Below are 20,683 nucleotides of genomic sequence, written 5' to 3'. Positions count from 1 at the left end.
CCATCTGACCACGAGGAGTACCAGACAGGATTCGGAAAGGATTGTAGAGACATTGTTTTTCTCAACCCAGAGTCTGTGGACCGGCCCTATTCCATAGGATGTAGCTAACCAGTCCGTCAGTTATTTAACTCAAAGAAGGAAGAGACTGTATGTGTGTTTGTATCCTCTTCCTCCATAGCCACTCTTTGGGATTGGGTGCAGAGTACTCACACCCACGTATTCTCAGCAAACACACATCACTTTCTCTCTGGGCCATGTTCACACAGCATTACAGAAACATTGTGGGAGCATTGCATGTTAGTCAGGACTGGGTCGGTAGCCTCTACAGCATGACCCAACTGCTGCTGCTGCTGCTTCTGGGGACAGAGGGTGTTAATGAGATAGTATGTGCCTCATTAGAAGTTGTGACTTTTTGGGGGGGGGGGGGGTTGTGACTTTTGGGGGGGGATTGACTATTGTAGGAACTGAACCCAGGTCTTTTTTACTTTGGGATAATGGTATAACCCAATAAAAGTTGTATCGGGGTGTAGAAGGATCTGGGGTTTGGGGGAGAAGCAGAACGGAGGGGATTGAGGGCGTCCATGTCTTCATTTTGGAGAGAAAGGATGGACGCATGAAAGGACTCTATCAGGGACTGTAGTCTGTGTAGACAGTCGGAGGTATTGTGCACCTATCTGACTGAGATGTGTGTAATGTATTGATTATGGAGACTATAGAGGGGTACCCGCCATCACCCACCCTTATAGTGTGCCATGCCCAGCCTGCACTCACCCGAGCGGGGCTTCAACCCGAAGGGAGGGGTGGGAGGAGTGGTAAACGTGGGACCGCTGCCTGGAATTCTGTCTTCTCCCTGGTAGAGAGTCAAAGGGAGTACACACATAAAGGTTAGGGACCCTTTTCTCCTGAGAGTACACTTAAACAACACACACATTATCCAGGTCTACTGGGGGAATTGGGGACAAGACAGCTGGTGGTATGTGTGTGCGCTCTGTGTGTGCACTGTGTATGTGTGTATGACGAACATCTGTGTGCAGGATTTAGATTGGTGCTTGGCGTCCTATACTATGACTATATAACACTACAGATGACCTCTGAGATGGCTTAACTAGATCATAACTCACCCTGTCCTATTTTCACCCAGATTGACTGGTATGGCCAGTTGTCCTCTAGCTTGATTGTGCTGAGGTCACTGTTTCTATGGCCATGTAGTTGGTATTGGATATGGTGTTGCTATGTGGTAACAGTGCTCTCTTCAAGTGGTCAGTGTTGGATGTGTGTCCTGTCCCCAATAGTGAGCCTTGTCTCTCTCTGTGTGTGTGTGTGACAACGCTAGAGCATTGTTGAAGATTTTGAAAGAATTGCCAGACAATAGCTGTGTTCGAATACCCATACTAACATATTATTATTATTTGTACCTTTATTTAACTAGGCAAGTCAGTTAAGAACACATTTTTATTTTCAATGACGGCCTAGGAACAGAGCTATGCTTTGTTCAGGGGCAGAACGACAGATTTTTACCTTGTCAGCTCGGGGATTCAATCTTGCAACCTTTCAGTTCCTAGTCCAATGCTCTAACCACTAGGCTACCTGCCGCCCTAACATACTGTATACTACAAACTTAATGAGCATATACAATATACTATAAGTTAATTTTAGTATACTGTAAATAAACGGTATCCTTTCAGTTGAGCGTACTAGCGCTTCGCCTGTCTACCAGAAGTTGATGTTATTGCTATGCAACATCTTGCTAGCTTGTTAGCATAACAAATTACTAGCTAGACATCTTACGACTTCATTAACAATGTCCATTGAGAACGCACAACAACTCTACCACTTAGCTAAGCTAAGAATTACATGAATAATCAAGTCAATAAATGTTGGGCAGTTAGTTAGATAGCATATAGTCCATATACTGGCAAGTTTGATGTATTAGTAGCCAACTAACATTAGGTAGTTAGCTAACATACCGGTACATACAAGCAACTGCTGTAATGATATGCTATGTGGTTCGTAAGGCTAACGTAGCTAACAAATTGTCAGCCAAAATAACGTGTAACGTAACTTATTTTAAAAGTCATTACTTTATTTCATTGCTTAACATTTTCTTAACATTTGTCATTATTAGTTAAAGCAATGAATTTGTATCAGCTCTTGTTAGACTTCGGCTGCATATTTTCCGCCATTTTCTTCAAATCTGAAAAGTTATGAAGCCACGCCCATTTTCTGAATAATTGCATTATGGGCCCTAAAAGCACAGAAATAGTGTCCACTGCTTGTACAAGTCGTATTTTGGGAACTTTTGGCATACTAACTATATCCATAATATGACCAATAAGCATACTACATACTCAATTTACGTCACAAGTAGTATTGTTAGTATGAGTATTCAAACACAGCTAATGTCTTCTCCTTGTTATGTGCTATGCTGTTGTTCCTTCTTCCTTGGTCCTGGTGTGTTTCCACTATAGGGTTTTCAACCCTCCGGCTAGAGCTTTTTAGAGGAATTAAACCAACTTTTAAAGTTCAAAAGCATTTGGTTAGGCCTATAAAGTGTGAGCCAATCCCTGTCTTGCTCTGAAGCTCAGGACCAATCATTAGCCGGAGACTGTATCTGTGCCACAGCTTCAATGGTATTGACCCAGACAGGGTCGGGGTGTTTGTTGTAAACTATTGGTCAACTTCACATACTGCAAACTATAGAAACATGCTGCACACAGCACAAAACAAAATCTCACACAGACACAACAAAAACATCAATACAACACATACAAGCACCTACTTCAAATAATTCCCTTCATCTACTGTACCTCTAGAAGCGTAAACAAAGGTACGATCAAAGTTATAGATATGCAAAACAGCAGACCGACACACAGGTCTAATAGGTAATGGGTTGGCTAGCTAGGTAACAGGATAGAGGTCACACCAGCAAACACACCTACTGGTCACATAGTGCTGAATCCTAACTTGAGCTCCAAGTAAACGTTCACGCAATCTTGCATTGAAGTCAATGGCAGATTTTTGCAGAAACTCAATTACACACGGATCTTGAGTTCGGATTCAACCTCTAATGCACTTAACCACATATCTAGGATGAGCTTGCCCCTACTGTAGCCCTCTTTGGAACTGTAACACTTCACACAAAAACTGACTTGGGACCAGTGGTCAAGGGCATGAAGTGACCACACACAAACACACACACACACACACCGACACTAGATGAGGGGAGTCAGAGGAAGGGATTGGCTGGTAAGCCTGAGGGGGCGTGGCCACCCATGGCTTGTTACTAGGGTTACCTGGTTGGACATATGTGTCTCATATTGTTGGTATGCAAGCTGGGCCTCCAGCCTGGCCCTCTCTAGAATCAACTCTCGTTTCTTCTGGAACTCAAAGCCTCCATCGGGAGTGTCCCACTAGATAGAACACACCAACCGGTGGAACTTATTTGTACATCTACCACACCAATTCAATCTTCACTTCCAGAAAGAATTATACTCTACAAAGGAGACAAGCTTACACTCTAATACAGCTCCAAAACAACATTCACCACAACTCAAATAAGTTATACTACAAACAAGTCATCTTAAGAATATCCAACTACCAATGAGCAGCAGAGCTATATTACATCAGACAGGAATAGGAAGTGCATTGCTGCTTGCTCAGGAAGGGAGACTAAACACACACCATCTCAGGAGAGGGGTCTTAGTCTGTAACACAGATGCTGATATATTTTAGTTTGACACCGTCAGACACACCCATTTGGGGCACATACTCACACAATGGTCATAGTCAGAGGTCATGCAGTATAGGTGCTCAAAGGGTGCTCGTACATTGCATTCGGAAAGTATTCAGGCCCCTTGACTTTTTCCACATTTTGTTAAGTTTCAGCCTTATTCTAAAATAGATTTTTTTAAAGAATCCTCATCAAGCTACACACAATACCCCTTAATGACAAAGTGAATACAGAAGAAATTATAGCAAATAAAATAAAATAAACAGAAATACCTTATTTACATAAGTATTCAGACACTTTGCTATGAGACTCAAAATTGAGCTCAGGTGCATCTGTTTCCATTGATCATCCTTGAGATGTTTCTACAACTTCATTAGAGTCCACCTGTGGTAAATGGACTGGATTTGGAAAGGCACACACCTTTCTATATAAAAGGTCCCACAGTTGACAGTGCATGTCAGAGCAAAAACCAAGCCATGAGGTCGAAGGAATTGTCCGTAAAGTTCCGAGACAGGATTGTGTCGAGGCACAGATCTGGGGAAGGGTACCAAAAAATGTCTGCACCAAAAACACAGGGGCCTCCATCATTCTTAAATGGAAGAAGTTTGGAACCACCAAGACTCTTCCTAGAGCTGGCCACCCGGCCAAACTGAGCAATTGGGGGAGAAGGGCCTTGGTCAGGGAGTTGACCAAAACCCGATGGTCTCTCTGACAGAGCTCCAGAGTTCCTCTGTGGAGATGGGAGAACCTTCCAGAAGGACAACCATCTCTGCATCACCAATCAGGCCTTTATGGTAGTGTGGCCATACGGAAGCCACTCCTCAGTAAAAGGACTCTCAGACCATGAGTGGCAAAATTGGTCTGATGAAACCAAGATTGAACTCTTTGGCCAAGCGCCACGTCTGGAGGAAACCTGGCACCATCCCTACGGTGAAGCATGGTGGTGGCAGCATCATGCTGTGGGGATGTTTTTCAGCGGAAGGGACTGGGGGACTAGTCAGGATCGAGAGAAATATTAACAAAGCAAAGTACAGAGAGATCCTTGAGAGCGCTCAGGACCTCAGACTGGGCCAAAGGTTTACCTTTCAACAGGACAATGACCCTAAGCACACAGCCAAGACAACGTAAGAGTGGCTTCGAGACAAGTCTCTGAATGTCCTTGAGTGGTCCAGCCAGAGTCCGGACATGAATCCAATCTAACATCTCTGGGGAGACCTGAAAATAGCTGTGCAGCGAAGCTTGTTACGTTATACCCAAGAAGACTCAAGATTGTAATCGCTGCCAAAGGTGCTTAAACGAAGTAGAGAGTAAAAGGTCTGAATACCTATGTAAATGTGATATTTATGTTTTTTATTTTTTACTACATTTGCAAAAATTTCTAAAAACTTGTTTTTGTTTTGTCATTATGGGGTATTGTGTGTAGATTGATGAGGGGGAAAAAACGATTTAATCCATTTCAAAATAAGGATGTAACATAACAAAATGTGGAAAAAGTCAAGGGTTCTGAATACTTTCCAAATGCACTGAAGGTGCAACCAAATATGTAAAACCAAATATGTGAATCTCACCTTGGGTGTGGTTTGTTCTTCACTGCCGTCACTGTCTTGGCCACTGTAGTGAGAGAGAGAGGGACAGAGAGAGAGTAAGAAATAATGCATGTGTGCACGCAAAGCGCACATACACACATACACACAGACACACAGACACACAGTCTTACTTGAGAGAGTCTTCCACCATGACCATCTCAACAGGGTAAAGCTGAACTCCAGATAGGTCCTCTGTTTCCATACTCACTCTGAGAGTAGAGAGTAGAAAGAGTGAGAGAGAAAGAGGCAGACAGAGAGTAGGGAGGTCAGACAACTACACAGATCCTCACAGCTCAATGCCCAATGAGTGTCTTTTACCTCCAGTGAGCCAGCCCTGGAGTCATGCCAGTCCCTGTACTGAACTATATGTTCACAGAACCAGGTAAGACAGCCAAATGCCTTATTATTGCTAACATATACATGTCGCAGAGCAGGACGGAGCGGCATGCGGTACAGTGACAGTGAGTGGGCTCTGACTCAAAAAACAAATACATCGTGGTAGCTACAATGACAACATTCTGATATGGCCAAGTGGGACATTTCACCCACAATTCCTCACAACATTGACCTGAAATATGGTTAGATGATGCATGGTGGATAATATATTCTGCAGAGTTAGTGTTGGGCTGTGTGGGAGATTTTGACTGCCTCTCTCTGCATAATATGACAATGAGCCATCTGTTCGGTTTGGGGATGTACTTGTTTAGGTCAGAAATGTAACCTCTGACTCATTAAGGATAACAGTACTCCAAAGTTTACAATGCAACTTTCCAATGTTACTTCATATAGAGATCTGCTTATGACGATATCAATCCTTAAGATGATCATGGCAATGACCAATTTCACCTGGAAAATTATCCTGAACATGCTGGTAACAATGATTATTAAATAAGGCCAGCATGATAGGCCAGCATGATAGTAAAAGTGAGAAAGGTGTAATAGTATTATAACCAGCTATAACCAGAAATAACCAGCATTATAACAGAATCGTAATAGAGCCCACCTGTTAGGGTCTTGTAGTAGGTCCACAGCCTCCTTCAGCTGGTTGATCATGGCAATGTGCGTTCCTTCTGTGACCTTTGACCTACGGGAAAGGAACAGGAAGTGAGTCATCTTGTTTACAATTCAGAACTGTGTTTTATCAATAAAAAATGCCTTTGAATACGTCATGCATTAAAAAAAAAATGTAATGCTAACCTAATGTCACCCTGGTATAGATAAAGGCACAAACAATATGCGTGGTGTGATATGTAGCAGAACACACATAGCTTTGCTGTGGCAAGAAAATAGTATGGCGATAGTTTGTTTAAATAAAGAGCATATTTCAAAATCCCAAGCCTCTTTTTGGGCCACATTCTCATGTTCGACAGTGTGTGGGTCTCTATCTTTCACCTAAGAAAACAACAACCACAGTATAGAAGAGCCAAGAACAACTTAGGAGGAGCACAGCTTCTCAAAAGTCACCAAAGACGTTTCTAATCTAGCCAACAGTAAAGAGCTGACAGTGTACATCAATCAACTTTAATACAGATGGGCAAAGAGTACTGCCCATAGAAGCATACAGTATAAAGAGGAAAAACATAGTATAGCACAGAGAGAGATAGAGACTGATAGAGGGGACAGAAACAGACTGACACACAGAGACACACCCACTACTGTGGACAGAGAGAGGGAGGGGAAAACGACAGATGAAAGACAGATGGATGGAGGGATACTCACGTCTGTTCAGAGGCCCAGTGTGTGTCTTCCTCTATCCTGAGGGGCTCGTCGTAGTCTGGCGTCCGTCCCTGCACGAGCAGGAACACACACGTACACACACCGAGTTACACACACGCGTGCGTGCGCGACATCAGCACCAGCTGCAGTCAAGTCACATGATCCAGAGAACAAGCCAGCGATTGGCTGCGGTTCACTTACATTTTCCTAGTGAGTGAGAGTGTATAAGCAGGCCAGTGTGCCTCCCTTCCTCCCCCCCCCCCCTCCCTTAAAGATCTGCTGACACACTCCACATGGGGTTGGATATTATACCACCCTGCCTTTCACTGTCACACACACATGGGACAGCAGGGGAGGGAGAGGGGGAGAGAGAAAGAGAGACAGGGATAGCTAGAAAGGGATAGGCCTAAACATAGACACCACAGGTAACTTCCACAAGCTGTGACCGATCTGAGACAAGGCAAGAAGGGCCTTCTACGCCATTAAAAGGGACATACACTTTTACATCCCAATTAGGATCTGGCTAAAAATACTTGAATCAGTTATAGAACCCATTGCCCTTTATGGTTGTGAGGTCTGGGGTCCACTCACCAACCAAAAATTCCCAAAATGGGACAAATACCAAACTGAGACTGTGAATGCAGAACTCTGTAACAAAAACTCTCTGTGCAAAACACCAAATAATGCATGTAGAGCACAATACCCAGTAATTATAAACCCTTCCATAACAAAGCCATCACCTATAGAGAGATGAACCTGGAGAAGAGTCCCCTAAGCAAGCTGGTCCTGGGGCTCTGTTAACAAACAAAAACAGACTCCACATAGCCCTGAACAGCAACCCAATTAGACCCAACCAAATCATGAGAAAACAAAAAGATAATTACTTGACACATTGGAAAGAATTCACCCTAAAAACTGAGCAAACTAGAATGCTATTTGGCCCTAAACAGAGAGTACACAGTGGCAGAATACCTGACCACTGTGACTGACCCAAAACTAAGGAACGCCTTGACTATGTACAGACTTAGTGAAATTAGTCTTGCTATTGAGAGAGGCCGCCGTAGGCAGACCTGGTTCTCAAGAGAAGACAGGCTATGTGCACACTCCCCACAAATTGAGGTAGAAACTGAGCTGCACTTCCTTAACCTCCTGCCAAATGTATGACCATAGAGAAACATATTTCCCTCAGATTACAAAGAATTTGAGAACAAATCCAATTTTGATAAACTCCCATATCTACTGTATTAGGTGAAATACCAGCGTGCCATCACAGCAGCAATATTTGTGACCTGTTGCCACAAGAAAAGGGAAACCAGTGATGAAAACCATTGTTAATACAACCCATATTTATGTTTATTATTTTCCCTTTTGTACTTTAACTATCTACACATCAGTACAACACTGTATATAGACATAATATGACATTTGAAACGTCTCTATTCTTTTGGAACTTTTGGGAGTGTAATGTTTACTGTTAATTTCTGATTGTTTATTTAACATTTGTTTATTATCTATTTCACTTCATTTGGCAAATGTAAACATATGTTTCCCATACCAATAAATCCCTTTGAATTAAATTGAATTGATAGACAGACAGAGAATAAAAGAGGGAGAATGGGTTACCATGGCGTGGAATTGCCCTTTTCCTTTTGTTAAAAACACAAACTCTTTCATTATTTACAGCACAGCCATTTCCCTATGAATCTTTCACAATACAGACAGCCTTAATGGACGTCATACTGTAGTGTATAACAGGGTGCATTATTCGCTTAGTAACAGCTCCAGAGTCAGCCGAGAGACAGCTACACTCTTGGGGAAAAAGGTGCTATCTAGGACCTAAAAGGGTTCATCGGATGTCCCCATAGGAGAACATTTGAAGAACCCTTTTTGGTTCCGGGTAGAACTCTTTTGCGTTCCATCTCGAACCCTTACCACAGAGGGTTCCACATGGAAGCAAATAGAGTTGTACCTGGAACCATCCTTTGAGGACAGCCAAATAACCTTTTTGGAACCCTTTTTTCTAAGAGTGCAGCTCATAATGGCTTCAGCTCATAAATATCAGTTATTAAAGGCAGAGTTAACCCTAAATGTCAAAATGGGTGAATTCAGCACGTTGCTCGCCTAAGTCACTTTAAACCAAGTATTTCAGTGAGTGAGTGAGACAGAGACAGAGCGACAGAGAGAGAGAGAGGCCCTTGCCTTGATGTAGCTGCGGAAGCGGTTGCTGAGAGCCGAAGAGGAGTCTCTGTAGCCTAACTGTTCCTTCAGGTCTTTCAGGGCCTCTGTTGGGCTCTCCTCTATCAGTTGCACCCCGTCCCCGTGGGGGTCCGCTACAGGGGGGCAGACATTAAGGTCAGAAGTTAGAGGTCAGGTCAGAGAATGTCACATTTCAAAGGCATTTACTGTATGGAGACACAGTCGCATATATACGATGACCAATTCCAATATTGTGTTTGATCGCTTGTTTATGGGATTTGGTTAGAACAACATTACAACTGTACTCTGTCTGTACTCTATATAAAATTATAAACTGGGTGGTTCAAGACCTGAATGCTGATTGGCTGAAAGCCGTGGAATACCATGGGTATGACAAAAAAAAAAGTTGACATTCCAATTCATCCCACGAGGGCATTGTCATGCTGAAACGGAAAGAGCCTTCCCCAAACTGTTGCCACAAAGTTAGAAGCACAGAATTGTCTAGAATGTCATTGATATAGATATCCCTATAGATATCCCTTCACTGGAACTAAGGGGCCTAGCCCGAACCATGAAAAACAGCCCCAGACCATTATTCCTCCTCCACCAAACTTTACTATTGGCACTATGCATTCGGGCAGGTAGCGTTTTCCGCCAAACCCAGATTCGTCCGTCGGACTGCCAGATGGTGAAGCACGATTCATCACTCCAGAGAATGCATTTCCACTGCTCCAGAGTCCAATGGCGGTGAGCTTTACACCACTCCAGCCGACGCTTGGCATTCCACATGGTGATCTATTTTAGGATTGTGTGCGACTGCTTGACCACGGAAACCCATTTCATGAAGCTTCAGTTCTTGTGCTGACGTTGCTTCCAGAGGCAGACTGGAACTCAGTAGTGAGTGTTGCAACCGAGGACAGACAATGTTTACGCGATACGCGCTTCAGCACTCACCAGTCCCGTTCTGTGAGCTTGTGTAGCCTGTCACTTCGTGGCTGAGCCGTTGTTGCTCCGAGATGTTTCCAATTCACAATAACAGCACATACAGTTGAACGGGGCAGATCTAGCAGGGCAGAAACTTGACGAACTGACTTGTTTGAAAGGTGCATCCTATGACGGTGTCATGTTGAAAGTCACTGAGCTCTTCAGTAAGGCCATTCTACTGCCAATGTTTGTCTATTGAGAATGCATGGCTGTGTGCTCGATTTTATACACCTGTCAGCAACGGGTGTGGCTGAAATAGCCGAATCCACTAATTTGAAGAGGTGTCCACATACTTCTGTATATATTGGTCATATACCACAAAACCCTCAAGGTTCTTTATTTGAGCTGTTCTTTCCATAATATGGATTTGGTATTTTACCAAATAGGGCTATCTTCTGTATACCACCTTTATCTTGTCACAACACAACTGATTGGCTCAAAAGCATCAAGAAGGAAAGAAATTCCACAAATTAACTTTTATCAAGGCACACCTGTTAATTGAAATGCATTCCAGGTGACTACCTCATGAAGTTGAGAGAATGCCAAGATTGTGCAAAGTTGTCATCAAGGCAAAGGGTGGCTACTTTGAAGAATCTCAAATATAAAATATATTTTGATTTGTTTATTTTATTTATTTAACCTTTATTTAACTGGGCAAGTCAGTTAAGAACAAATTCTTATTTACAATGACGGCCTAGGAACAGTTTAACACTTGTTTGGTTACTACATGATTCCATATTATTGTTATTTCATAGTTTTGATGTCTTCACTATTATCCTACAATGTAGAAAATTGTAAAAAATAAAGAAAACCCCTGGAATGAGTAGGTGTGTCAAAACTTTTGACTGGTACTGTATATCGTTTTTTTGGTCTTTTTTATCATTTGGGTTTATCAGAGTTCTGCTGTAGGATTTAACTCATGGTCTAGAAACCTTTCCCTCTATTTTATGCCTGCCTCTCTGCCTCTCACTCTCTGCCACTCTGCCTCTCACTCTCTGCCTGCCACTCTGCCTCACTTTCTGCCTGCCACTCTGCCTCTCACTCTCTGCCTGCCACTCTCCCTCTCACTCTCTGCCTCTGACTCTCTCTCTCACTCTCTGCCTGCCTCACTCTCTCTGCCTCACTCTCTCTGCCTGCCTGCCTCTCTCTGCCTGCCTGCCTGCCTCTCTCTGCCTGCCTGCCTCTCTCTGCCTGCCTGCCTCTCTCTGCCTGCCTGCTTCTCTCTGCCTGCCTGCTTCTCTCTGCCTGCCTGCCTCTCTCTGCCTCTCTCTGCCTGCCTCTCTCTGCCTGCCTCTCTCTGACATGATTGAGAGAGTTCAAGGTGGTCTATTAATAACCAGTCTTCTGGTCCAGGAGTGAAGGTCTACAGAGAATCCATCAGAGCTCTGCTAATATAACAGCCCAGATACTCTGACAACTCTGGATAGAGTTAGCTGTATTCTGCTGTCCGCTACTTTATTTTACAGTATGGATGAATACAACCTTTTTGTATCAGGCCCTTGTCTTCCAATCCATTAGAGGATTTAGGGACTAAAAGGGGACGAACCCCAACTTTTCTTATCTAAGTCAGTCTGATTTAGCCTGCCGTTTAACACACACATTGTGAAATTCTTACGACACACTCCACCTTCACTTTCAACGCCATTCCCACCCAGTCTGAGGCCCGCCAGCCTATCAGTGACCCACTCCCAGACTACTCCCTGGTTGTGCTGACATAGCCTTACTGGTGTATATCTTTATTCCCTGTCCCCACCACACACACTCATCAGAGTTTAGCCAGAGTCAACACTCCCCCAGAGCTCCCTCCATCCCTCTCAAAAACAACAATTAGGAAAAACGACCCACTGAGCCACATAGAGAGACACCATGAAGGATCCGGAAACATCTCTTTTATCCCATATCCTCCCTTTAGCACAACAGTGACAATGTTTCTATCCTCTGTTTCCTCTGGTGGCAAATAGGGACATAAACCAGAGGCCTCTCTACAGTATCTGTCTGGGCTGTGTTACTGTGTTATCCCAACCTGACAATGTCTGGCATCCGGAGAGACAGAAATTGTGCCTCACACACAGGCAGCCCTGCTGGCTGTCCCCTTCTCCCATTCAGGTGGGGCTATTATCAGGGCTGGATGGTTACTGGGGTTGAGATATCCACACTGAGTGTCTAGTCATATGTTGGACTAGGAATCATTCAGTGGTTACTTGGTTACTTTCATTTTGTGCACATCTATCAGTTACAAATACATGACAGTACATACAACAAGTAGGTCACATGGGAGAGAGGCTTTGTGCTGTGAGGTGTTGCTTTATTTGTTTTTTAAACCAGGTTTGCTGTTCACTTGTGCTTTATAAGATGGAAGGGAATTCCATGCACTCATGGCTCTGTATATTACTGTAAATTTTCATGAATTTGTTCTGGACCCCAGGTAGCATGTCTGGTGGGGTAAGTATGTGTGTCAGTACTTTGTGTAAGTTGAGTATGCAAACAATTTGGAATATCCAACACATTAATGTTTATTATAAAAACAAAAAGTGACGCAGTCAAGTCTTTCCTCAACCTTTAGCCATATTAGCCCTCTGGGCCAGCTGCAGCTTAACTAGCTCTTTCTTTGCAGCACTTGACCATATGACTGGACAATAATCAATATAAGATAAAACTAGAGCTTGCAGGACTTGCTTTGTGGAGTGTGGTGTCAAAAAAGTGTGTGTTTGTATGTGCGCGTGTGTGTGTGCGCGTGTGTGTGTGTGTGTGTGTGTGTGTGTGTGTGTGTGTGTGTGTGTGTGTGTGTGTGTGTGTGTGTGTGTGTGTGTGTGTGTGTGTGTGTGTGTGTGTGTGTGTGTGTGTGTGTGTGTGTGTGTGTGTTTGGGGGGTTTACCTGTTAGAGCGCTGATGTGTTCGCTGGAGTCGTCTTTGCTTAGCCCTTCCTCCTCTGTGATGTGGGACATGGGGACATTGAGACTCAAGCTGTCCTCATCTGAAGGCTGAAACATCCACACAGCTCAGTTACCAGAAACACTAGCAAACATTTCTGTTCCAGAAACCAAATCAAAGCATCTCTACAACTGCTACAACGTAACCGTATGTATTTCAGTCAGAATAAGCCAAATGTTTCAACTACAAAAAAAGATTTCAACATACTGCTGAACAGATACTCATAATTGGGTTCTCTTCAACAACACGTCCCAAACGCGTCGTTCTAGAGAACTGTCGTGTCATACCTGACAATATCCATCTTATTCATTACTTTGATCACCACAAAACACAGTGATGTCATGGTGAACAAGTGTATATGAAAGTAAGAAAGAAAAAAAGAACAAACAAATGATAGAAAGATATCAGGCTGCGGCTGTGTGCTCAACTGAGTCCAGAGCGGCTTTGAAGAACTGGTGACTATTCAACATCACCAGGCAGATGTGTTCTTTCTTGCATAACCTTACATTAATGTACATTTCTAAACGTTCAACTTATGAGGCAAAACAAAAACATTTTTTTTTTTTTGTTAATGCATACTATAGAATACACAATGCATATGTTACACACATACAGTATGTGCATGCATGAGTGTAAGCGTGTGCATGCATGCAAGTGAACACACACACACAAACACCCCCTTCATCCTACCTCGGTGGCAGACAGTCTCTTGTCCCCGTTGTCGCTGCCAACTCCTGAGTCAGTGTCCTGTTTCTTATTCTGGTCAATGTCCTCCGTGCTGAGAAGAGAGGGGTGAGGGTGAGAGAGAAGGATTATGGGATGGTCAGGGTCAGGAGGTAAAAAGGCACGCGGAGAAGAGAGGAAAGAGGAGAAAATGACAGATAGCAGCGTCTAATCTCTCCGATCACACAGACACAGCAGGACTGTCACTCTCTCTTTTTCTCTTGCTCTCTCTCACACACACTCAGATGCTCTCATAAACTCTCTCACACCCACACACACTCACACACACACACACAGAAGCTACCTTCAAGGGAAGTGATCTACTAACGGAGTCTCCAGACAAATGAACGGTGATGTGGTCTGAGATACACTTCTCACACACACAGATGCACGCACGCACACACGCACACACGCACGCACACACACACACACGTCTCGTTGTTTCTAGGCCACCTACATTTGCATCCCTAGGGAGCATGCTCACTGATCACTGTGAAGCATATGGCATATCTGTCCTTATCTTCATTCATATCTATCCCATTCTGGCCTCACACCTTCTCAATCATTATCATCATTCAATATACCAGTCATAAGAGAGTCCATGTGAATGTAGTTCTACTGGAACACTGGACAAGTCTGTTGGGTTCCAGTACTGTGGGTCTCTCTATGGCTGTATTATAAATAGTTCCACTGCTCTTTTCCTCTATTGCCAGTGTGTGTATGTGAGAGGGATGTGAATGTGGGTCTCTAAGCTCTCCCGGACAAAAGGAACCATTTTCCTGCCCACGCGTTGCAGTGGGGTGGGTTATAGGGGTGGGGGCTGGCATTAAAAGGGCACATTCAAGGGCCCAGGTTTCCAGTCTAGAGGCACGGTTTCGACTGCTCCTACAGTCTTGCTTTCGGTACTGCAATTTAATTGATGCCCAGCCAAGAAAGACAACTTCCATTGATGGCCACAAAGAGTGAATTCCTAATAAGACCTTTGTAATAATCACCTTTGTACACAAACCATCCATTGAATTATTCAAATAATTGTCATGAGGCAAAAAACATTTCCATCACTCACAGCCGAAGATATTAACATTTTATATTCATCCCATGTCTGCCATGCATTTGGATGATGTGATGTCGTCGTCGCTGCTCAAGCTGCTCCCTTTGCACGCTGAATGCTAGTGCGCATGTGATGTTGGTCCGTGTAAACCGGATGCAACCCAGATATAGACGTCCATAAATCAGCGTATGTGAACATGAGAAGATTACCTTGAAAACAACGGTCAGGTATCTTGAAGGCAGTACTGTATACCTCAGTAGACACATTACAGAACATAAGATCCTCCCTCCCTGCAAAACACTCTCATACACACAGAGAGGAAGGCTCAGCCACAGCACTAAAATGGAAAACAGACCTGGGTTCAAATACATTTGTATTTGAGTATCTAGTATTTAAAGAACTTTTTCTGTGTATTGGAGTATTTTCAAATACAAAGCCCAAAACAAGTACTTTTATTTGAGTATTTGAATGGTAATTATTATTATGTATTGTTTTGTTTATTTTTTTTAATTATTTTGTATTTTTTAGGGGGCAGATCAGCTTCCATCAATGTAATTGTCTGCATCATTTCCAATCCCCCATATATTTTTTTGTAAATATATACCATATATATAAAATATACAATGCATTCGGAAAGCATTCAGACCACCTCCCTTTTTTCCACATTTTGTTACATTACAGCCTTATTCTAAAATTGATGAAATAACTTTTTCTTCATCAATCTACACACAATACCCCATAATAACAAAGCAAAAACAGGTTTTTAAAAATGTAAACTTATTTACATAAGTATTCAGACCCTTTCCTATGAGACTCAAAATTGAGCTCAGTTGCATTGTGTTTTCATTGATCATCCTTGAAATGTTTCTACAAATTGATTGGAGTCCACTTGTGGTAAATTCAACTCATTGGACATAATTTGGAAAGGCACACACCTGTCTATAAACGGTCCCACAGTTCACAGTGCATGTCAGAGCAAAAACCAAGCCATGAGGTCAAAGGAATTGTCCATAGTGTTCCGAGACAGGATTGTGTCGAGGCACAGACCTGGGGAAGGGTACCAAAAAATATCTGCACCATTGAAGGTCCCCAAGAACACATTGGCCTCCATAATTCTTAAATGGAAGAAGTTTGGAACCACCAGCCAAACTGACCAATTGGGGGAGAAGGGCCTTGGTCAGGGAGGTGACCAAGATCCCGATGGTCACTCTGAATGAGCTCCAGAGTTCCTCTGTGGAGATGGGAGAACCTTCCAGAAGGACAGCCATCTCCGCAGCACTCCACCAATCAGGCCTTTATGATAGTGTGTAAAAAGGCACTCCTCAGGCACTCCTCAGTAAAAAGGCACATGACAGCCCGCTTGGAGTTTGCCAAAGGGCACCTAATGATTCTCAGACCATGAAAAACAAGATTCTCTGGTCTGATGAAACCAAGATTGAAACTAAGAACTCTTTGGCCTGAATGCCAAGTGTCACGTCTGGAGGAAACCTGGCACCATCCCCACGGTGAAGCATAGTGGTGGCAGCATCATGCTGTGGGGATGTTTTTCAGTGGCAGGGACTGGGAGACTAGTCAGGATCGAGGGAAAGAATAACGGAGCAAAGTACAGAGAGATCCTTGATGGAAACCTGCTCCAGTGTGCTCAGGACCTCAGACTGGGGTGAAAGTTGAACTTCCAACAGGACAATGACCCTAAGCACACAGCCAAGACAATGCAGGAGTGGCTTTAGGACAAGTCTCTGAATGTTCTTGAGTGGCCCAGCCAGAGCCCGGACCTGAACCCGATCAAACATCTCTAGAGAGACCTGAAATTAGCTGTGCAGCGATGCTCCCCATCCAACCTGACAGAGCTTGAGAGGATCTGCAGAGAAGAATGGGTGAAACTCCCCAAATACAGGTGTGCCAAGCTTGTAGCGTCATACCCAAGAGGACTCAAGGCTGTAATCGCTGCCAAAGGTGCTTCAACAAAGTTCTGAGTAAAGGGTCTGAATATTTATGTAGATGTGAAATTTCAGTAAAAAAAATATATATAAACCTTCGGGGCCTCCCGAGTAGCGCAGCGGTCTGAGACGTCACTACACAACCAGGTTCGATCCCGGGCTGTATCAAAACCTGGCCGTGATTTGGAGACCCATAGGGCGGCGCACAATTGGCCCAGCATCGACCAGGTTAGGGGAGGGTTTTGCTGAGGGGGGCTTAACTTGGCTCATCGCGCTCTAGCGACTCCTTGTGGTAGGCCAGGTGCCTGCCAGGTGAACTCAGTGTTTCCTCCGACACATTGGTGCGGCTGGCTTCCGGGTTAAGTGGACGGGTGTTAAGAAGCGCGGTTTGGGGGATCATGTTTCGAAAGAGGCATGACTCGACCTTCGCCTCCCGAGCCCGTTGGGGAGATGAGACAAGATCGCAAAAACCTTCAATCGCTACGATGAAACTAGCTCTCATGAGGGCCACGACAGGAAAGGAAGACCCAGAGTTACCTCTGCTGCAGAGGATAAGTTCATTAGAGTTAACCGTACCTCAGATTGCAGCCAAAATAAATGCTTCACAGAGTTCAAGTAACAGACACATCTCAAAATTAGCTGTTAAGAGGAGACTGTGTGAATCAGGCCTTCATTTATTTAGAATTGAAGGCACACTTAACCAGTATCGCTACCACAGCATTCTGCAGCGATACGCCATCCCATCTTGTTTTCTCTTAGTGGGACTATCATTTGTTTTTCAACAGGACAATGACCCAATACACCTACAGGCTGTGTAAGGGCTATTTGACCAAGAAGGAGAGTGATGGAGTGCTGCATCAGATGACCTGGCCTCCCCAATCACCCGAACTCAATCCAATTGAGATAGTTTAGGATGAGTTGGACTGCAGAGTGAAGGAAAAGCAGCCAAGAAGTGCTCAGCATATGTGGGAACTCCTTCAAGACTGTTGGAAAAGCGTTCCAGGTGAAGCTGGTTGAGAGAATGCCAAGAGTGTGCAAAGCTGTCATCAAGGCAAAGGATGGCTACTATGAAGAATCTCAAATATACAATATATTTTGATTTGTTTTACACTTTTTTGGTTACTACATGATTCCATATGTGTTGATGTCTTCACTATTATTCTACAATGTAGAAAATAGTAGAAAATAAAGAGAAACCCTGTAATGAGATGCTGTGTCCAAACTTTTGACTGGTGCTGTACAGTTTTTATATATATTTTCCTTTATTATTTACCCCTAACCCTACCATCCATCCCCTAATTGGAGTAAAGTAATGCACAACAACTCTTAGTCATCAAATCTTCTACTTCCAGCTTTTACATACTATATACATTTTACTGACACAGTATAGTTTACAATTGTTATCTTTTGTTTGTTTGTAGTCCCATCCTTCAGCTCCACTCAACCCCTCCCATCTATCTCTGAAGACCATCAGTTTTGATTTCTATTTGCCATATCTTTTTCAACTGTGCTGTGATGTTTCACAAAAGTTCTGAACCTTTCTATCTCATAGATTCTACATATTGTAAATTAAAGATAATTTTTTTTGCTAAGAGTATTATTATATTATTAATCGAATGACTCTGACTTTTTAAATCACCCAGCAGTGCTATTTGCAGAGTTAGCTTCGGGTAAATGTTGCAATTCTTCAGCCATTCTTGAACCTGCGACCAAAAACAAGCTACATATGGACAGTACCAAAACAAATGATCTAATGATTCTGTTTCTTCACAGCAGAATCTGCAGAACTGGGATGGTTGTATCCCCCATATATATATATAACATTATATTAGTTGCAAGACTTTTGTATAATCATTTAAATTGAAAAACTAAGTTTTATTTGGTGTATTAGTTCATGGTTATTTGTAGAAACCAAATAGTCTGACAAATTGTATTTGACAGAATCTTCAAATACTTATTTCAAATACTATTTTCAAAAACCTGGGTTAAATGCATGGGAGTGTATATGCGTCAGTGTATTTGAGTATTTCAATATACTTTCAAAGTGCATTTCCAAATACATTTTAATGTTCAACTACCTGTCTTTTCAAATAAAATATATCTGAATACCTACTTCAAATGTATATGAAAGTAATTGAGACACTTGAAATAGTATTTGAACCCAGGTCTGATGGAGAATCTGGCACAATACACAGTGGTAAATTAGTGGTCTAGGAGAGCCAAAGTGTGTGCAGGCTTTTGAACCAGCCCAGCACTAACAGTTGCCTCCGTTAGGGTTGGCATAGCAACTCACCTGCCGGTGGCGGGTCGTGATAGGCTGAGGCGCTCCATGACAGGCAGGTAGAGAGAATCAGGCATCTTGTCACTTCGACATGCCTCAATGCTCAGGTACTTAAATATGTGAACTTTGCCTTTCATGCAGATCTAGAAAACAGATCATCAGTGGGTGAATTAGAGCAAGTAGATGACAGATACAAAAGTAGAAGGTACACAAATAGCAGAACACAGAGACATGCCCTATGATGAATGCTATATTCCATTGCTCCGTATGTCATGCCAAGCTGTGGAGACAGCCGTAGCCCCAGACCGACCTGTGCAGGGGGGCTCTGTAGGGGGTTGTTCTCCAGCTGTAGGTTCTGGAGCTGGGCCATCTTCCTGTAGCTCACTGGGATGGTAGACACCTTGTTACAGGAAAAGTCAAACTTCACCAGGGGAAGCTCCGCCAAGTCTGAGGGACGAACACACAGTCCCTAGAGTTAGAGGAGTAATTGTTGTTGTGTGTGTGTGTGTTTGTTTGTTTATGCACTGGGATCATCAGACAGAACTTTTCCCCACTAAAAACCCACAGAGCCCAGCAGAGGCAGCCCTGATACTTCAAGACTCCCTCAATGCCAAAGTTCAGCTAACGTGGACCTTGCCAAAAGTTAAAAATAAACTGGAGGAACGTATCCTAGGCGCTAAGCTCAGCACAAACCACTACGACCAAGTCAATATGAGAGAAGAGACAATGTTAGGAAACAGAAGAAAACCACAGACTTACATTGGAAAATACTGATAAAATAAATAGCAGCTATTAGGCTGGGTGTAACTGGTGTAGCTTTGTCGTATCACATGCATTTTATGGGGAAAATGGGACAAAGTATTCCTGAAATCAGATAGATAGAGAAAATAGACAGTGAGAGGTCAATGACAGAGAGTGAGAAAGAGTGAGAGAGAGTAACAGAGAAATAGTAACAAAGACAGAGCGAGAGAGTCTCAGCAATTCTGTGCCAGCAACACATTCCCCAAGAGGTCGTAATTCAAGCAAAACAATTATGACTTTATCTCTCTGACAACCTTTTCAAATTAAAATCCCTCTGAGACGACAGAGATAATCTTAGCTGGGAGGCCATGAAGGAGAGCCCCAAATATTATTTTTAAAACCAACCAGCAGAGTACACTACTTCTCTTAATTAGCTGAAATGAGAAAGTCTCTTACGTCCTCTTCCCTCAAGGTCACCCCTTAGAATAACTTCTATGAGGGATTTTTTTACCATCATTCAGTATAACAAGGGGGAAATCTCAACAATATTTTCATCATCCATATCACCTACTGTATAGGGAACAACAAAAAACAACAAAGAAACACTTTTTGGCAGGTCAACTACAATAATTTTGGCCCAGGAAGGGGGTCTCTCCAAAATACATTTAAGGAGTGATGCCCCAAAAGTTCAACAAACAATCTAAAACTATATTTCCCAACATCCCCCATCCTCCCCAGGGCTCTCGTCCAATGCCCTGTCTCCACTCCTGTCCTCCACCCATGGGAGTCGAGCCGCCTGGCCAG

At 43.2% G+C, this 20,683-nt stretch overlaps 1 protein-coding gene across 1 annotated transcript in view; it reads right to left on the bottom strand.

Annotated features, from left to right (window-relative positions):
* LOC129816522 (leucine-rich repeat and calponin homology domain-containing protein 1-like) overlaps positions 1–20,683 on the bottom strand; it is an 89,540-nt gene that overhangs the window by 17,609 nt on the left and 51,248 nt on the right. Inside the window, exons 5-15 of the mRNA XM_055871091.1 lie at positions 19,449–19,585; positions 19,151–19,281; positions 13,834–13,921; positions 13,088–13,193; positions 9,232–9,362; positions 7,036–7,103; positions 6,320–6,400; positions 5,448–5,525; positions 5,299–5,341; positions 3,294–3,410; positions 772–850 (exon numbers count right to left, since the gene is read on the bottom strand). Coding sequence (XP_055727066.1) covers positions 772–850; positions 3,294–3,410; positions 5,299–5,341; positions 5,448–5,525; positions 6,320–6,400; positions 7,036–7,103; positions 9,232–9,362; positions 13,088–13,193; positions 13,834–13,921; positions 19,151–19,281; positions 19,449–19,585 — 1,059 coding nt within the window. The remainder of the gene's footprint in view (positions 1–771; positions 851–3,293; positions 3,411–5,298; positions 5,342–5,447; positions 5,526–6,319; positions 6,401–7,035; positions 7,104–9,231; positions 9,363–13,087; positions 13,194–13,833; positions 13,922–19,150; positions 19,282–19,448; positions 19,586–20,683) is intronic.

Source organism: Salvelinus fontinalis, chromosome 19, assembly GCF_029448725.1.
Source record: "Salvelinus fontinalis isolate EN_2023a chromosome 19, ASM2944872v1, whole genome shotgun sequence".
NCBI lineage: Eukaryota > Metazoa > Chordata > Actinopteri > Salmoniformes > Salmonidae > Salvelinus > Salvelinus fontinalis.
Note: the sequence above shows the minus strand (reverse complement) of the source record. Positions and strands in the feature narration are given on the sequence as shown.